Source organism: Balaenoptera physalus (genome assembly GCF_965194825.1).
Source record: "Balaenoptera physalus genome assembly, chromosome: 2".
Lineage (NCBI taxonomy): Eukaryota > Metazoa > Chordata > Mammalia > Artiodactyla > Balaenopteridae > Balaenoptera > Balaenoptera physalus.
The window spans coordinates 162,347,236-162,365,662 of record NC_138883.1 but is presented as its reverse complement, the minus strand read 5'-3'; the positions used below and the strand labels follow the sequence as shown (position 1 = coordinate 162,365,662).

Below are 18,427 nucleotides of genomic sequence, written 5' to 3'. Positions count from 1 at the left end.
GAAAGACCACAAAAAAGTTTTTATCAAAATTTCAAGTACTTACTCAAAGCAGATATTGGGAACAGTTGGTAAAACTGAAAAGAGAAATGCCAGTGATTGGAAACTGGAGGCAAAAATGCCACAAAGCATTCCAAAATGACACACCAAGAACCGGGAGTGCACCACTATGGACAAAGATAGTTCAATGGCCAGGTATTGAAAACACAAGGCTTTTAAGGGTGATTATCACTTTGAATAATGGAACATTTCAAGCCATAAGTCCTTAGCAGATTTATAAATAATCTTCATATTACGGAAGAATTTCATAAGAAATTCATTAACTTTTTCATGTCTCCACTAGAAGCATTGAGTCTCCTTGAAAATATTTCCAACTTACAAGGTAGATATAGATAATAATATCATCATGGGTATCCCCTGCTGAGTAACTATAAAATGTAAGCCAGTTAAAGTTATAAATCTCATTTAATAGAATGAATAACATATGAGGTAAATATTATTTGAGAACTGGGAAATTTGTCCAGCTATCACAGCTAAAATTTCATCTTTCAGACCTCATTTCCTTCCTTCTGTCCTTCCTTCCCATCCATCCTGTTCATACAACCTTGGCCTTGTTCCAGAAAACATTTAACATGATTTTCTAAAAATGTATGAAGATGCAAAATAAATCAAAATGAAAATAGCTGTTAACTATTGAAAATAGATGTCAGCTTTTTAAAAGTATGTATGTGTGGAAATATGTATTTTATAGGAAAAAAATTAGAATGGCATAGACCAGTATGTTAACAGTGGTGTTATTACAGACAAATTTTTGTTTTCCTATTTTATGATTTTTTTTTTCAAATTTTCTGTAGATTTAGAATTAGAATAAATTTAGAATTAGATCTTAAAAAGATATATGTTTTAAACAGATGAGAAACACGTGGGAAAGAGAGAATTGGAAAAAGAAAAAAAGCTGTTTCAGGGATAAGATTCATAAGTCCCCAAAATAGAAGCCATAAAGTAGAGGAAGGTCACAGCACTGGCTCAGAACTTGCACACAGTTCTATGAAACAATCAACTCTGACAATCCCATTTACAATTGTATCAAAGAGAATAAAATCTAAATAAAAATAAATGGGAATAAATCTAACTAAGGAAGTATAAGACACTGATGCAAGAAAGTGAAGATAACAAAGACAGATGGAAAAACGTACCATGTCCATGGATTGGAAGAATCAATATTGCTAAAATGACCATACTACCCAAGGCAATCTAGATTCAATCCAATGCCTATCAACTTACCAATGGCATTTTTCACAGAACTAGAACAAATAATTCTAAAATCTGTATGAAAACACAAAGGACCTCAAACAGCCAAAAAAATCTTAAGAAAGAAGAACAAAGCTGGAAGTATCACTCTCCCTGATTTCAAATTATACTACAAAGCTATAGTAATCAAAACAGTATAGTAATGGCACAAAAGCACACACAGATCAATGGAATAGAATGGTGAGTCCAGAAATGAACCCACACTCATATGGGTAATTAATCTACTAAAAAGGAGGCAAGAATATACAACAAGGAAAAGACAGCTTCTTCAATAAATGGTGTTGGGGAAACTAGACAGCTACATGCAAAAGGATCAAACTGGACTACTCTCTCCATCCATGCACAAAACTAAACTCAAAATGGAATAAAGACTTAAACATAAGACCTGAAACCATAAAACTCCTAGAAGAAAGCATAGGCAGAGTGCTCTCTGATATTGCTCCTAGCAATATTTTTTTGGATATGTCTCCTCAGGCAAGGGAAACAAAAGCAAAGATAAACAAATAGGACTATATCAAAGTGAAAAGCTTTTACACAGCAAAGGAAACTATATCAACAAAACAAAGAGGCTGCCTACTGAATAGGAGAAGATATTTGCAAATGATATATCCAATAAGCGGTTAATATTCAAAACAAACAAAGAACTCAACATCAAAAAAAACAAAAAACAAAAAAAACCTAAGTAAAAAATGGGCAGAAAACCTAAATAGACATTTTTCCAAAGAAGACATACAGATGGCCTACAAGTGCATGAAAAATGCTCAACATCTCTAATCATCAGGGAAATGCAAATCAAAACCACAATGAGATATCACCTCACACCTGTCAAAATGGTTATTATCAAACAAATAACAGGTGTTGGAGAAGACGTGGAGAAAAGAGAACCCTTGTACACTGTTGGTGGGAATGTAAGTAGGTGCAGCCACTGTGTAAAACAATATAGAGGTTTCTTAAAAGACAAAAAATAGAACTACCATATGATCCAGCAATTCCACTTCTGGGTATTTACCCCAAGAAAATGAAAACACTAATTCAGAAAGATATATGCACCCCTCTGTTTAGCAGCATTATTTATAATTGCCAAGATATGGAAGCAAACTAAGTGTCCATCAACAGATGAATGGATAAAGAAGATGTGGTATAACAATGGAATATTACTCAGCCATAAAAAAGAATGAAATCTTGCCATTTGCAACAACATGGATGGACCTAAAGGGTGTTACACTAAGTGACAGAGAAAGACAAATACCATAGGGTTTCACTTATATGTGGAATCTAAAAAACAAAACAAATGAACAAACATAACTAAACAGAAACAGAGTCACAAATACAGAGAACAAACAGTGATTGTCAGAGGAGAGGGCATTGCAGGGAGGAGAGAAATAAGGAGGTGAAATTGTCAGAGGTGAGGGAGATTAAGAGGTACAAACTTTCAGTTACAAAATAAATAAGTCACAGGTATAAAATGTACCGTGTGGGGAATATAGTCAATAATTATGTAATATCTTTGTATGGTGACAGATGACAACTAGACTTATCATTGTGATCATTTTGAAATGTATGGAAATACTGAATCACTATGTTGTGTACTAGGAACTAACATAGTGCTGTAGTCAATTATACTTCAAAAACAAAAAAGAAACAAACAAACTCATAGAAACAGAAATCAGATTTGTGGTTACCAGAGGCAGGGGGTGGGGGAAAGAAGAATTGGATGAAGGGGGTCAAAAGGTACAAACTTCCAGTTATAAGATAAATAAGTACTCAGGATGTAATGTACAACATGATAAATATACGTAACCCTGATGTACATTATCTAAGAAAGTTACGAGAGTAAATCCTAAGAGCTCTCATCACAAGGAAAAAAATTTTTTATTTATTTAATGTTGTATCTATATAAGATAATGGATGTTCACTAAACTTATTGTGGTCATTGTAAAAAAGAAAAAAAAAAATCAACTCTGATTCCTACAGCCAGTTAGATGAATGAGCTGGACATGGCTGAACCAGGAGCCAATGGTCTTTACTTGCCATCAGTATTTCCCCAATGACTCTAAATTCTGAGAGATATTAGTATTTTATTAAAAAAAAAAAAGTGAAGGGGGATATTCTGTGAGTAAATAAGTTAGGAAATGATGATTCTCTCTTCCTGTTCTGGTGACTCACAATGTACATTAACAGAATTAGGGTTTAGAGAAATAATGGAGTAAAGAAATATGCATAAGTTGGTTTAACCAAGTGTTTCTCAAACGTATTCGTACGTGAAGCCCTTTTTCTGCTGCTGAATACTGTTTGGGGAACCCCACGCCACCATGTTTACATACCATTAAAACATCAGTGGAGCTATCACTAGAGCAAGAACACAGTAGAAAGCCACAACATTACTTCTGACACCTAGTCAACAGAGAAATCCATGGTATGCTTCACAATGGAAGCTAAATGGACTTGACGTTACAGAGATCATTTAATTGAACCTGTGGTATTTGGGGTTTGGAGCCCCATCTTTTTGTGTGGTGGAAATGAGCCAATAGGGGCTCTGTCCCAAGGCACACCTGAAAGAGAAACCAGGAAGAGGTAGCAAGCACTGGATTCACACCTCAGCTCCAAATACCAGCTGCTTGGCTTAGTTTCTCTACCTAAACGAAATGTGGCCAACAGCATCACTGAACAGGTAGGGTACCCAAGTTCAGAGCTCAGAGTTTGAAGTCAAAATAGCACATCCCAGAACCAGCTAACTTCCCTCTTGATGCCTTTTGTCTCAAGAGAAGACCTCAGGCACACAGGCTCAAGTCTGTGGCAGGAGAGAGCTGGTAGAGCCAGAGAACAGATCCATGCCGGACCCTGCTCCTCCATTTCTCCAAAGTAGACAGCATGTATCCAAGACCCCACCTCCCAGCAGCGAGTGGAAGGAAAGGGAGGGAAGTGAGCAAGAATGAAGGCAAATTCCATCTCAGACCCCTGCTCCGAAGAATCTAATTTACTATCACCACCTAAATAGATCTTATCATGGTAGCAAAAACCATTTTCAACTATATTCATTGTCCTTTCAACTTTTCAATATTCTATGTTGAATAATATTCAGGCTTCATGGATTTGTCTGGATAAAAAATATTTGGGTATGTGGACATGTCATAACTAGTAACTAAGGAATATCAGGTTTTCTATTTTTATATGGAATCAGCCAAAATGATTTTTGGAACTCAAATAGCTACAGTAGTAAATAATGTTACAGGAGATGCTTCATGGCCAATCAGCAGTGAAGGAAAGGCTGTGATGAGAATATAAGCAGGGGCTTATTTATTTTTCTCTATTACCTCCAATCAGATTCTTCCCAAAGAAGCTACATTTCCATTCTCAAAAGGAGCAATGCTAATGCCAACGGCAGAATAGGAAGGAGGTCATCCAAAAGTAGGCTTGCTTTATCAAAATAACACACATTGAACAAGCACCATTGATGCAATTCAATGAGTCTCATACATTCACTTGCTCTGTTACAGGATCCAGGAGTTTAAATGAAACATATATGTAAAAATTGTTACTGAAACACAAAGTCAAACAGTTTTCTTAAATTATGAAGCTAATTGATTTTTTTAATGGACCAGTCACTTGTTCCTTGACTCTAAAAGATTCTTTATTCTAGGCATCTTGTACATTGTAAATTCATTAGGCCCAACTAGTTCCCAGAAGTATTGCATCATTAGAGGTACAGAGATGGAGACTAAAAGCAAAGCTGAGAGGTGAACTGCGCCTTAGGCACATTAAGAATACAAGTGAAGCCATTATGTAAAAACCGCTGTTTGGCTGTAAAAACTTGACTATGCATTATAAAAGTATTTTGGAAAATGTTGATAGAATCCGCATTGAAATAGAGCAGTTCGAAACCATTTCCACTAAGATCAGGAACAAGACAAGGTTGCCCACTCTCACCACTATTATTCAACATAGTTTTGGAAGTTTTAGCCACAGCAATCAGAGAAGAAAAAGAAATAAATGGAATGCAAATTGGAAAAGAAGAAGTAAAGCTGTCACTGTTTGCAGATGACATGATACTATACATAGAGAATCCTAAAGATGCTACCAGAAAACTACTAGAGCTAATCAATGAATCTCGTAAAGTAGCAGGATACAAAATTAATGCACAGAAATCTCGTGCATTGCTATACACTAATGATGAAAAATCTGAAAGTGAAATTAAGAAAACACTCTCATTTACCACTGCAACAAAACGAATAAAATATCTAGGAATAAACCTACCTAAGGAGACAAAAGACCTGTAGGCAGAAAACTATAAGACACTGATGAAAGAAATTAAAGATGATACAAACAGTTGGAGAGATATATCATGTTCTTGAATTGGAAGAATCAACATTGTGAAAATGACTATACTACCCAAAGCAATCTACAGATTCAATGCAATCCCTATCAAACTACCACTGGCATTTTTCACAGAACTAGAACAAATATTTCACAATTTGTATGGAAACACAAAAGACCCCAAAGAGCCAAAACAATCTTGAGAAAGAAAAATGGAGCTGGAGGAATCAGACTCCCTGACTTCAGACTATACTACAAAGCTACAGTAATCAAGACAGTATGGTACTGGCACAAAAACAGAAATATAGATCAATGGAACAGGATAGAAAGCCCAGAGATAAACCCACGCACATATGGTCATCTTATCTTTGATAAAGGAGGCAAGAATATACAGTGGGGAAAAGACAGCCTCTTCAATAAGTGGTGCTGGGAAAACTGGAGAGCTACATGTAAAACAATGAAATTAGAACACTCCTTAACACCATACACAAAAATAAACTCAAAATGGATTAAAGACCTAAATGTAAGGCCAGACACTCTAAAACTCTTAGAGGAAAACATAGGCAGAACACTCTATGACATAAATCACAGCAAGATCCTTTTTGACCCACCTCCTAGAGAAATGGAAAAAAAAATAAACAAATGGGACTAATGAAACTTAAAAGCTTTTGCACAGCAAAGGAAACCATAAACAAGACCAAAAGACAACCCTCAGAATGGGAGAAAATATTTGCAAATGAAGCAATTGACAAAGGATTAATCTCCAAAATTTACAAGCAGCTCATGCAGCTCAATATCAAAAAAACAAACAACCCAATCCAAAAATGGGCAGAAGACCGAAATAGACATTTCTCCAAAGAAGATATACAGATTGCCAACAATCACATGAAAGAATGTTCAACATCATTAATCATTAGAGAAATGCAAATCAAAACTACAATGAGATATCATCTCACACCAGTCAAAATGGCCATCATCAAAAAATCTACAAACAATAAATGCTGGAGAGGGTGTGGAGAAAAGGGAACCCTCTTGCACTGTTGGTGGGAATGTAAATTGATACAGCCACTATGGAGAACAGTATGGAGGGTCCTTAAAAAACTAAAAATAGAACTACCATACGACCCAGCAATCCCACTACTGGGCATATACCCTGAGAAAACCATAATTCAAAAAGAGTCATGTACCAAAATGTTCATTGCAGCTCTATTTACAACAGCCAGGACATGGAAGCAACCTAAGTGTCCATCAGCAGATGAATGGATAAAGATGTGGCACATATATACAATGAAATATTACTCAGCCATAAAAAGAAACGAAATTGAGTTATTTGTAGTGAGGTGGATGGACCTAGAGTCTGTCATACAGAGGGAAGTAAGTCAGAAAGAGAAAAACAAATACCGTATGCTCACATGGATATATGGAATAAAAAAAAAAAGTTCTGAAGAACCTAGGGGCAGGACGGGAATAAAGACACAGACCTACTAGAGAATGGACTTGAGGATACGGGGAGGGGGAAGGGTAAGCTGGGACAAAGTGAGAGAGTGGCATGGACATATATACACTACCAAACGTAAAACAGATAGCTAGTGGGAAGCAGCCGCATAGCACAGGGAGATCAGCTCGGTGTTTTGTGACCACCTAGAGGGGTGGGATAGGGAGGGTGGGAGGGAGGGAGACAGAAGAGGGAAAAGATATGGGGACATATGTATATGTATAACTGATTCACTTTGTTATAAAGCAGAAACTAACACACCATTGTAAAGCAATTATACTCCAATAAAGATGTTAAAAAAAAAAAAGAAATAGAGCAGTTCATCTTAAACTGCAAAAAAAGGAATATTTAGAATATGAAAAATGGTGTCGGATTAATGACATTGCCCCCTCTGGCTGGCATCAAGATAGGGAGAAGTATAATGTTTCTTTCTACCCCTTAGATTGTTCTCTAATTAAATCACATATTTGCCTGTGGATAAATCTGAGTTCATACACTACCTGGTGTATACTCTTCCTTAAAGGATAAGAAAGTCTTTTCAGATAGATGTTTATACTCCTAAGCACATAAATGCCACATTCCGCACACTAAGGAACACTGCATGTCGTCTAAAAATAGTGAGTTTATTAATAAGTTTGGGGATGCCCAAATTGGTGAGGATTAGAGAGAGTCGAGAAAGCAAGAAAGGTGGAATGATTTTTTTAAAAACCGGAGAAGAACCAGAAGAATAGACCCAAACCTGCATCATAGATTAAAAGTCCATATTTTCCCCACTTATATATTTTATAATCTGCAAAGCTAAAAACAGAGAATCGGAGTAACTATCCCAGCACACACACACAAAAAAAACAAAAAACCCAACCCTCAGGGGTATGAGAAAGATGAATGAAAAATATCCAAACATGAATCACTTCTAAAGAAAACCCTGTCTAGTTCTTACTTTCCTTGTTAAGAATGAGATCAGGACTTCCCTGGTGGCACAGTGGTTGGGGATTTGCCTGCCAATGCAGGCGACACGGGTTCAATCCCTGGTCTGGGAAGGTCCCACATACCATGGAGCAGCTGAGCCCCGTGCGCCACGGCAGCTGAGCCTGTGCTCTAGAGCCCATGAGCCACAACTACTGAAGCCCGTGCTCTGCAACGGGAGAGGCCACCTCAGGGAGAGGCCACCTCAGTGGGAGGCCTGCGCACCGCAGCAAAGCGTAGCACCTGCTCGCCGCAGCTATAGAGAGCCCGCATGCAGCAACGAAGACCCAACACAGCCAAAAATAAATAAATAAATAAAAATTAAAAAAAAGAATGAGATCAAAGGTATCACTACTCTAGAATTATGGTAAGAATACCAGACGTGGCCTGAGAGATGCTGGGTTACAATCCTAAGCTGTGGATGATATTTTGCTTTATAACCTTGATCAAGGCTTCTGATGTTCCTGATACCCCAGATTATTAAAAGTAAAAGAGGCATAGTAGCTCTTGCTATGGCAGCTTGAAATGAAATAGCTGCTACAGAGACGCTCACTCCAAGCCTGCAAACTCTAATAATACAAGGGTGAGATGATTCTCTCATCCCCCCACGAGTTATAATGAGAAAAATTCTAATTGATCATAAAGTGGATTTCAAGTGTCTGCTTCAAGTGACTTCTCATTCATTTCATTGGTCTTTGGGTTCCCGACATGAAATGATTCAACAATAGATAATAATCTTTCCGGAAGAGATGGAGTAAAATTTAAGTAAAAAATGTCACACAAAATATGATAGCAAAATAGAAGGAGCAAAAAGAAATAGATGTCAGATTTGTTAGGAAAACAACATAGTAAAAAACCAACAGCCTCCTCAATTCTTATTAGAAATCAAAATATTTTAAATGAGATATAAAAACTCAAAGAGTTTTATTTCCAGATGAGCATGTCTTTAAAATTATTATAATACACTATATACTCATAGATGAATTAGACAGAATTTTCCATATTTTTTGTGATTTTAAGTGATCATTCATTGATTTATTGATCATTAGTTGATTTATTGATCTCATATGCCCTACCATCTCCTATACAAAGATCTTAACTAAAACCAATAAAATTCATTTTAATGCCTCAAATAAATATAAGGTTTTTTCTTTTAATCATTCTTTACGCTGTATTCATCCAACCATCAGTATCTGGATTGACACAGAAAAAAACAAAAATAAAATAAATGCAATTTCTTTATATTAAAAAAAAAAAAGAAAGAAAGAGTAGAAAGGAACAAAAGAGCCTCCCCCAATAAGGTTCAACCAAATAACTGAAATCTACCTTTCCTGCTCCTGCTTCATCCGTACTCTCTCCTCTTCTGATGTAAGGGAGTCCTGCATTTTTATTTTACCCGTTTTCTCAATCTTGTCATCTTTTCGATGTTTGCCAAACCTGTTGATAACAAAAAATTCTAACTTGTCAATATATACAAAACGCGTTGTCGTTCTTTTGGGATAAAGACCTATGCACTCAATGAAGTGTCAGCATCCTCAAAACGAGGCCCCAGTGTCTCCTGCCCAGTATTAATATTTTCAATCAGATTACTTTAATCCTTTTTCATTAGAACTTTCCAGAGAAAACCCTTTTTGGAAATGGCCTCCATACCCATTTTTCTTTAGGCAACACAAAAATAACAACAAAATCCTTGCAGTTCATCCTATTAAACACACAATCCATAAATGTACAGAACAGAGTGCCTAGTACGTCAGGTGCGGAGGATAAAAATCTGCATCAGAGTGGGGTTCTCTCAGGACTGCAGAATGATAATCCACAATCATCTTTTTAATGATCTCTCCATAAACAACTATTCTTCTTTATTTTCACAGTCAGTTTTATTGGCAACATTCCTCATAGTTTAAACACTGACAAACAAGGTCACATTTGCAAGGTTCAAAGTAAAAAGGATAATTTACACTGTGATCGTACTTTGGGCTTATTAAACTGAAAGCTTAAGGAAGTCTCAACAAATACTGTTCCTATATCTGATGAAAAGCTATCGCCGAATGTGGCATCTTTGACGTGGAAATCTGTATCTGATCAAAAACAAACATGAGGAACAAACACGCAATTCAAAAACAGTGCACACACATTTCCACATATGGGCACTGAATTCGAGGCTCTCCAAAAAAACACTAATATTATTCCCTTCGGGCATCCAAAATACCTTAGAAACCTCAGACTTGGTATCCATTCTTTTTCCTGCTCTGTTACTTTTTTCTACTTTTCTCCAGACCATGTTGCCTGGAAGGCATGTGTTCCATCCCCTGAAATAATATTCATCTGTAGTGATTTGGTCACCAGATGTTTCAAAAAAGAAATCTTTTATAGACAGTTACTCAACTAAGTATTCATAAATATATAAAGTATACCAAGCATTTTCTAAGCACAAAGTAGGAATCTGGCTTATGGTGACAATTAATCATATTGAAAAAGAGATGAGTAAAAGAGTTGGTCCAAAGCTGATATAAAAGAGAAAAAAGTATCTCAATTACTGGTGTGGCTGGGAGCATATGTCTTTCTTTTTTGATATAAACCTGATGTCAAATACTGGTCTATGCAGGAAGTGTACATGGGAATATCTCATGGGTTCACCAAAGTAACACTATGTTGGAAATAAGTAAGGGAAAGAATTCTCAAGATGTTAAAATAGAAAAAAGTTAAAGTCTCACCACCACTATTCCTTCAAAATTATGTGTATTATTAAATGGCATTGAAAACTGCCTGTAAAATTAACTTCCATAAAGCAAATCTACCCTTAAATTTTAATGTTATTTAGAAATTAGAAGACCATTTCAGTGGCAAAAAAGAAGAAAAGAAAAGAAAAGAAAAGAAAAGAAAAACTCCCTGGGAACTTAAGCCCCGAAACTGATGATGTCTCACAGGGGAGAAACTATGTACTATGCTTTTAAAACTAATAAATACAAAGCATTAAAGCTAAAAACTTTCTCTTTGTTTTTGTCAATATATCAATAATGCCTAAGAGTTAAGCATAATGATTGTCTTTATAGAATGAATTAATAAATGAAAGAGCAAACATAAACAACTGATACATCTCAGGAGGAGCCAACATTTGACAAAAATTTATTGAGCATCTAAGGACAGGGCTAGACAAATTCATTTGAGTGTCATCAGCATGTAGATGGTATTTAAAGCCCATGTGAATCCCATCATGAAAATTCTGCAACATTGAGGCTTCTGGAAATATAAAATGTATTAAATTCTAACTTCAAGAAAAGCGTCAAGTTCAAATCTTAATACATGACATTTATTTTTTTTTAGTTGGAGTACAATTGCTTTACAATGTTGTGTTAGTTTCTGCTATACAATGAAGTGAATCAGCTATATGTGACATTTTACTTATAATACAGATTCCTAAAGGTAAATCATTTAACCATTTAGTTTTTCAGTTCATAAATATCCTTCAAACAATACGTTGTCATACTGACCTGTTTTGTTTGTGTTGCTGGTTCACATTCTAGATTACATACATTCAACCCTGTACCATATTTGAGAAACACTATGATACAAGATATATCATCTATCTTTACCAAAAGGTACAGTTTAATCTTCCAAGAAGAATCTGCCCTTTGAGTTAATAATGTGGGGAAAAATTGAGGTGGTTGACTTTCCCATGTTTTAAAGCAGTTTCGATATTTTCAACCCAAAACCTAACACTGAATTTAATCAGCTATTGTTAAAATCTTTTATTAAATGGTCTTCGTCCTATTTTGTGAAGAAAGTTTCCGTTTTCTATCTCAGTCTACCAACTTCCAGTTTTTTATCTCAAATACACATGACTAAAAAGAAAAAAAAAAAAAAAAAACCTATGAATTCCAACTCATATTTAGGAACTGAAGTTTTTTCTCATTGTATTTGATGTCAAAATATTAGTTTCCTCGGCTGCCTCATAATCACCAGAATATACTATTTTATTATTTGTAAATTTATTATCAAACTGTTATATTTTCCTTTTAAAAACTACAGTTTCAAGATTAATGTATGAAAAACTGAACAAACCATAGATAAAATGTTCATAGGTTAGCATTTGGACATTTCCCTTAATGCCTGCTTTAGTTAATAAATTATGTGATTTCTTTAAGGCATACTATAAAAGCACAGCACATTACTTGTTAACTGGGGTAAAAATGGATCCCTCAGCTATAATTTTTTGACAGAATGAAATAAAGACTGTAAGTGAAAAAAATATACCAACCATTCTAGAGTATAAAAAGAAAAAGGAATTAGCTATATCCTCATCACTCTAATTGCCAATCTATTCTAGTGTTCATCTTAATTTATAGTTGCTTAATTCTTTCTGAAAGGGGGACAGGGGAGGTCATTGAAAAATTTCAGCTATACATGTACTCACAAAGTCAATTTCACAGCTGAAATCAGTAATCAACCTATGAAGACAATCATTTAATAGCAAGATGCTTAGAAACTTGGAGGACATCAATTACACTTATTTTATTATCTTTTAAAAGCCACAGATGAATTTCAAATGGGTCATTTTCCAAGGGACAGCATAGCTGAAAAAACATTGTGCTAATAGTATGTCCAGGAAGCAAACCCATTCCCAGCAAAGAGTCAGTTTCATGAACTGCCTTCTGACTACCCCATACACATGTTCAAAGAGAAATGTCTGCCACCTCTAGAAGAACTTCTTGGTCAAATCTTAGGATGTATTAATACAGTAGAATGGCCTTTTTTTTTTTTTTTTAAATAGAGACAAAAAGAAAAATAGAGAGCTTGAGAAAAAGTTGGTAGGGAAAAATTTCTCTACAGGTACTGCCCCATGGAGACAGAAGGTACAATGAAAAGAGTGCCAACAAGCCACTGAATACTCCTTTCACAGAAGGATACAGTGGATGAGCCCGTCTTATCAGAGTGAAATTGATTGCAACTTTGCTTAAACATATGGCTTTCTTCATGAAGGATACAGCGATGTTTCCATTCAGCTAATCTCCAAGTAATCTGCCAAATGGGTTCTACCATGACATGCTACAAATGAGATCACTGCCGTCTGCCAGATCAGCCATATATATTATTACTGCAAAGACTGATGGGCGAGATGTGCACTTGTTGATGAATGCGGGAAGAAAAAAACAAACAAACCAACAGTCACAATGGATTGCAACAAAATTCTGCTGCTTTTATATAGAAAGAGCCATCATGAAAAATTAACTGATAAAGAGTTCTGTGCTTTTCAACCACCATTTTGGTTTTTAGCAAATTAACCTCATTCTCTCTGTGGTATAAATAACACTGAACTATTTTTACTATATTTTCTACTGCTACTAAAATTAGAGATCTTTAGGAAAGATTAGGCTGAATGATAACACACAGCATCCTGCTATAAATAAAATAAAAATAAAATTGGTTTTGCAATGAAAGGGCTTTTCCTAATATCATATTTGAAAACACAATAGAGGAAAAAAGAAAGTCTAAAGAAATCTGCTGCTATATTTAAAAATAGATGAACAGACTATCTAGAACCAATTATCTTGTAAGTTTTGAGAAATAATTTTTAAAATAAGATTTTCTTCCAAAAAAACTCACTGAAATGTCACCTAGAAGTCTGGTATTTCTCACTGCTAATTACAGAGGTCTTCATGTCTAAGGAGGGCTTTGCTATAAGACTTGTCTTACTATTTACCCTAAGAAATGTATAGGTTAAGTGATACTGCTTGGCTGGGGAGAGAAGTGAAAATGGCACAAATCCAAATTCAGTGTCAGCTACCAGAAGCCTTGTGTCCTACCCCCCACACCCAACTCCCACACTGGTATGGTCAACACAGTCTTCTAACTCCACCCCCTGCCCTATGTTTTCCCCTCATTTCTGCATATGTGCACCATCACGTGATTTAATCACTCCCTTTCTCCAGGAACTCGCTGTCTCTTTCTGGAACCTTCCAGTTTCTGGTGGACACATGTGTCGGTACAGCCACTGTGCTACCCCGTCTTTGACCACTGCCTGCTATACTAATGTGCCAGGGCCCTAAAGATCCTTGAGAGATGCCAGCTGCCCAGTGGACCAAGTTCAAGAACCTATAGAGCAAAACTGAAGACCGTGTCCTGTGCCATTCCTGCATCCCCATCAGCAACCTGTATGCCTCAGGACACACGTTCACTCAAACCAAAGCAAAATCACCAGCTTTTAACCTCATTCCTCTGTAGTCCTTTGAGTGATACTTTTCCTAAATGGTTTTGGATCCAAGTTTCTCTACAAACTCTTTATCAGTTAATTCTCGTATCATCTTACCCCACATTCCTGGTGCGAGCGGTGACTTCCCTTAATTCATCACCCCGGTGATGAACTTAGGAACTGATTTTTGCCTTAAAGTCCTAAAAGATAACTGCTCTAAATTTTAGCTGAAGAAAATAAAAATCTAGCCATGTGTCTCTGCAGATTGCTCTCTTGCACTCCTGTCCAAGTGCACTGAAGCTCCACATGCACATATGTCTGAAGATGGAAGCCTAGAGATGAGTCACCTTGTCCAATGTCTTCATTTGACAGACAAGGTAATTGAGGCCCAAGAGATCTGCATGCCGAGCTGTGCAAAGTCACCTTGCGAGTCAGGAACAGAGCTCAGTTCACCTCAGTGAGTTTAAGAGACCTTGGTGGGGGCTTCCCTGGTGGTGCAGTGGTTGAGAATCTGCCTGCCAGTGCAGGGGACACGGGTTCGAGCCCTGGTCCGGGAAGATCCCACATGCCGCAGAGCAACTAAGCCCGTGCGCCACAGCTACTGAGCCCACGTGCCACAACTATTGAAGCCCACACCTAGAGCCCATGCTCCGCAACAAGAGAAGCCACCGCAATGAGAAGCCCGCACACCGCAACGAAGAGTAGCCGCTGTTCGCGGCCATAAAGACCCAATGCAGCCAAAAATAAATAAATAAATTTATTAAAAAAAAAAAAAAGACCTTGGTGGGTCTGAACTTGGACACTCCTAGAGAAAATGAAATTCCCAGACCCATGAAGTTCACTCCTAAGTGAGACGTAGAACTGAGCACCTGTTGAAGGCTCTTTTGCTCACTTAACAACACTTAACTAGAATATATTGAATTCTTATTTATGTATACTTGATCTCATTGATTCCAATAACCGGCATATTAGGTATGTGTTCTTTAGGGGAAACCTCAGGAAGCACAGGGCGATTTAGTGATTTAACAGGTCATCTAGCAAGTAAGCAGCAAAACCAGAATTCGGGCCCAAGACTCTTTTTATTACCACACCCAGCCACCTCCAAATCAGCCAGTCACTCTATGCTTTTATACTGAGAGCATCTGGTTAAAACGTCTTGGGTGAAATCAGTGAGATAAATCTTGTCTTGCTGGCAGCAAGGAGGTCCAAGGGACATTGTTCCTGCATGAACTTTTCTATGAAGGCCAGGAGTTCAGACGCAAGGTCAAGAACTGATTCTAATCGTTGGAGAGGATCACACAAACTGCCACATAACCATTTTTAGGACACTGCCAATATTTCTAAGTGCAATGACACTCCAGAAGTCAACGCTGTCTGCGTAATATATGCAAATCATGCCAGGCAACGGCAGAAGCGTGTCAAACCGCCCAAACCCAATCAGCGGGTAAAACAGCAAGAAGTCACTGCGTGCATTTCTCTTGTATGATGATGTGCTCGTGGTTTCTGGCCCTACCTTTTTTGTGTGTGTGTACCTCAGCCTCCATTTTATAAACGAGGGGAAAAAAGTCCTTTCTAATGTGTCCTTCCCATACAGGATCTTCCATATTTTAGTGACATTTAAAGAAATTGCTACCATGATTGTGTACCGATTTGCTCAGCAGTGGCTTGTGGCAATGCTGGATCAATCAGGGAAAAGAGGGCTGATTAGGAAAAGCAGAAAGCTCCCATTTAGGCAAAAAACATCTTGGTAATCAACCATGATGAGAAGCAGCCTCGCAAAGAGTACATGACAACTTGATAGTGCTTTTGTCAAATGGGATGCAGTTTTAAGTCAGCACAGTGTAGCAGGGGTTCTCTTTGAAAGGAAATCTGCAAACTTGAGAATCATTATTTGATTGTGTACGGTTTTCATCAGTGCTAGTCTGATTAGATTTAATAAACTAAATTTGTGTTGCTTGGCATCCAGGAAAAAAATAAGTGACTTTTTTTTTTTTTTAAAGAAAATATAGCTTCTACTTAACCAAGCTAGAGCAGCCTTCAGACATGTGATGTTCCCTTAATGGACAACATATCCTTCTCAGGACCCCCATTAAATGCCCTTAGAAGTGCATTCTTCCCCTTCGTAGCCTGTGTTATCGAATCAAGGATGCACAGATATGCCTAGTAACCCGACACTGCAGGAGTCCAGGACGGATATGGACAAGGAAATAGTAAAGCAGTTAAGAAACTGAACCCAGCACATTATCAATTTTGACTTTATAAGAATCATCATAAACTCCAAAGATCTTAAAAACCAAACCAAACACACACACACACACACACACACACACACACACACACACACACACACCAAAAAGCACGGGATCCAGATATAAAGGCTTAAGGAAAAAAAAAAAAACAAGCAAGCACAGTAATCCTTCAAAACACAAGATGAACACATAAATAACTGTGAAATAATATTTACAATCTATACTTAGAGCCATTCAAGTCAAATGACAGAAGATGGGTGAAAGTATATCTTAATTATGATATTAAAGCTTCCCTGACATCAGCTAGTCTATGGACCACACTACATACTTCCTGTAGTAAATAAATTCCTCTTTGTAAAAAGCGGTCAATCAGTAATGACTGTGCCATACAGGATTTTTATAAGGCTTGATATGCCTCATTTTTTTTCAAAACATACCCACACAGATAATCAAACTACGCTAACCCAAAACACCAAACATGCAAAGGCAAATAATATGCTAAGTAATTTTTTTTGTTTCCCCCAGCTACTACATTGACTTTATAATAAATAATATATATATTATTACATATAAGATTAAAAAAATATATATATATACACACACACACAATTAAATATAGTAAAAACAAGACACAAGTCTGATTTTTCTAAATGCTTAATTTGGCATTGAAATCAGCCATGTCCACTTTAAATGATTTTGAGAGAGTGTGTCCCACAACTACTTCTCTGGATCCTTTCTCTACCACTATACTCCTAATTCTTACACTGTTCATTTTAATGCATTATTGTTTCATAATACAATACTACAAATTGCAAATTACATTTGGCTCAAGGAGTGATTATGAAAAAACTATCACTGCTGCCTTTGCTAGAATAACTCTGATAATAATGAGAGATTGATTGAGCTCTAAGCAGCCTGAGTGATGAGAAGGGTCAATTGGAACATTTGTATTAAGCTTCTTTTGTTAAACCCAACACTTCGCCACGTTAGAGGCAAATAATCACACCCTATATCTGGTTACCATGGTTTTCCTTTTCCTAAAGCATCAGAACAATTTAATAAGTGGTACTGCCCCAAAGGCAGTTCCTAGAAGAAATGTTAATGAGACCTAAGTCAAAAAACACATCTATTTAAAAGGGCACTTGAAAGAAGAAAAAGTAAAAGATGGAATGATACTTTACAACATACCTTTTTTTTTTTTTTCTGTTAGGACAAAGTCAGGAGTATTTAGTAACAAAGATAATTCTAATAATTTCTGTTACCATCTGCCTATCTGATGCTCAAACTGGCATCCAGGTTATAAATGCTGAGAAAGTAATGTAAACACACGCACAGCTTAAGGGTATCTTTTTTGACTCAGAAATACTCACCCTCAGTTAATTATGTATTGTGATTCAAATTCTATGTTTTGACTATTGATACGACATACCTAATTACAGGTACAGCTAAAACACCCTCCAATATATTCTTATCCTTATGTTTATGAGCAAATGAAAGTGGTAAAGACAGATAGATAACGTGGTCATTGGCGTTTGGGGGAGGAGAGGAAGGAAACAACTCCAGGGAAACTATGAAAGATTAAAACTTCCCCAAAGATCTCATTATCTGTAAAGTTAAGGTGTCAGTCAGCACTTTTTTCTGTCGATGATAGGAAACAATTTCTGATGATTCACATTTCTGAGAATACTCTCTGCAGAGTAAATTAGGAGTCAGAGCTTTTCATTTTTTATCTTTCAGTTGATTTGCATATTCAGATTTAACATTAAGGAGCTGACACGTTCTTTTAAGGCCCAACAGGGCTGTGCAGGCAAATTACCCAGAGCTGGAGGCCACACCTAATTCTTAGACCAAGAAAAACAAGCAATGCCGCCCCGGGGCTGTAGCTCCTCAGGCCTCACGCCCACA

The 18,427-nt window shown here is 36.8% G+C and overlaps 1 protein-coding gene across 22 annotated transcripts in view; it reads right to left on the bottom strand.

Moving 5' to 3' along the window:
• PARD3 (par-3 family cell polarity regulator) overlaps positions 1 to 18,427 on the bottom strand; it is a 627,365-nt gene that overhangs the window by 166,030 nt on the left and 442,908 nt on the right. For 19 of the 22 annotated variants that reach the window (XM_082449635.1, XM_082449618.1, XM_082449622.1 and 16 more), the window contains one exon: positions 9,410 to 9,520. The exons of the other annotated variants lie outside the window; for them this stretch is intronic. In XM_082449635.1, the coding sequence (XP_082305761.1) occupies positions 9,410 to 9,520 (111 nt within the window). The remainder of the gene's footprint in view (positions 1 to 9,409; positions 9,521 to 18,427) is intronic. 22 annotated transcript variants of the gene reach the window in all.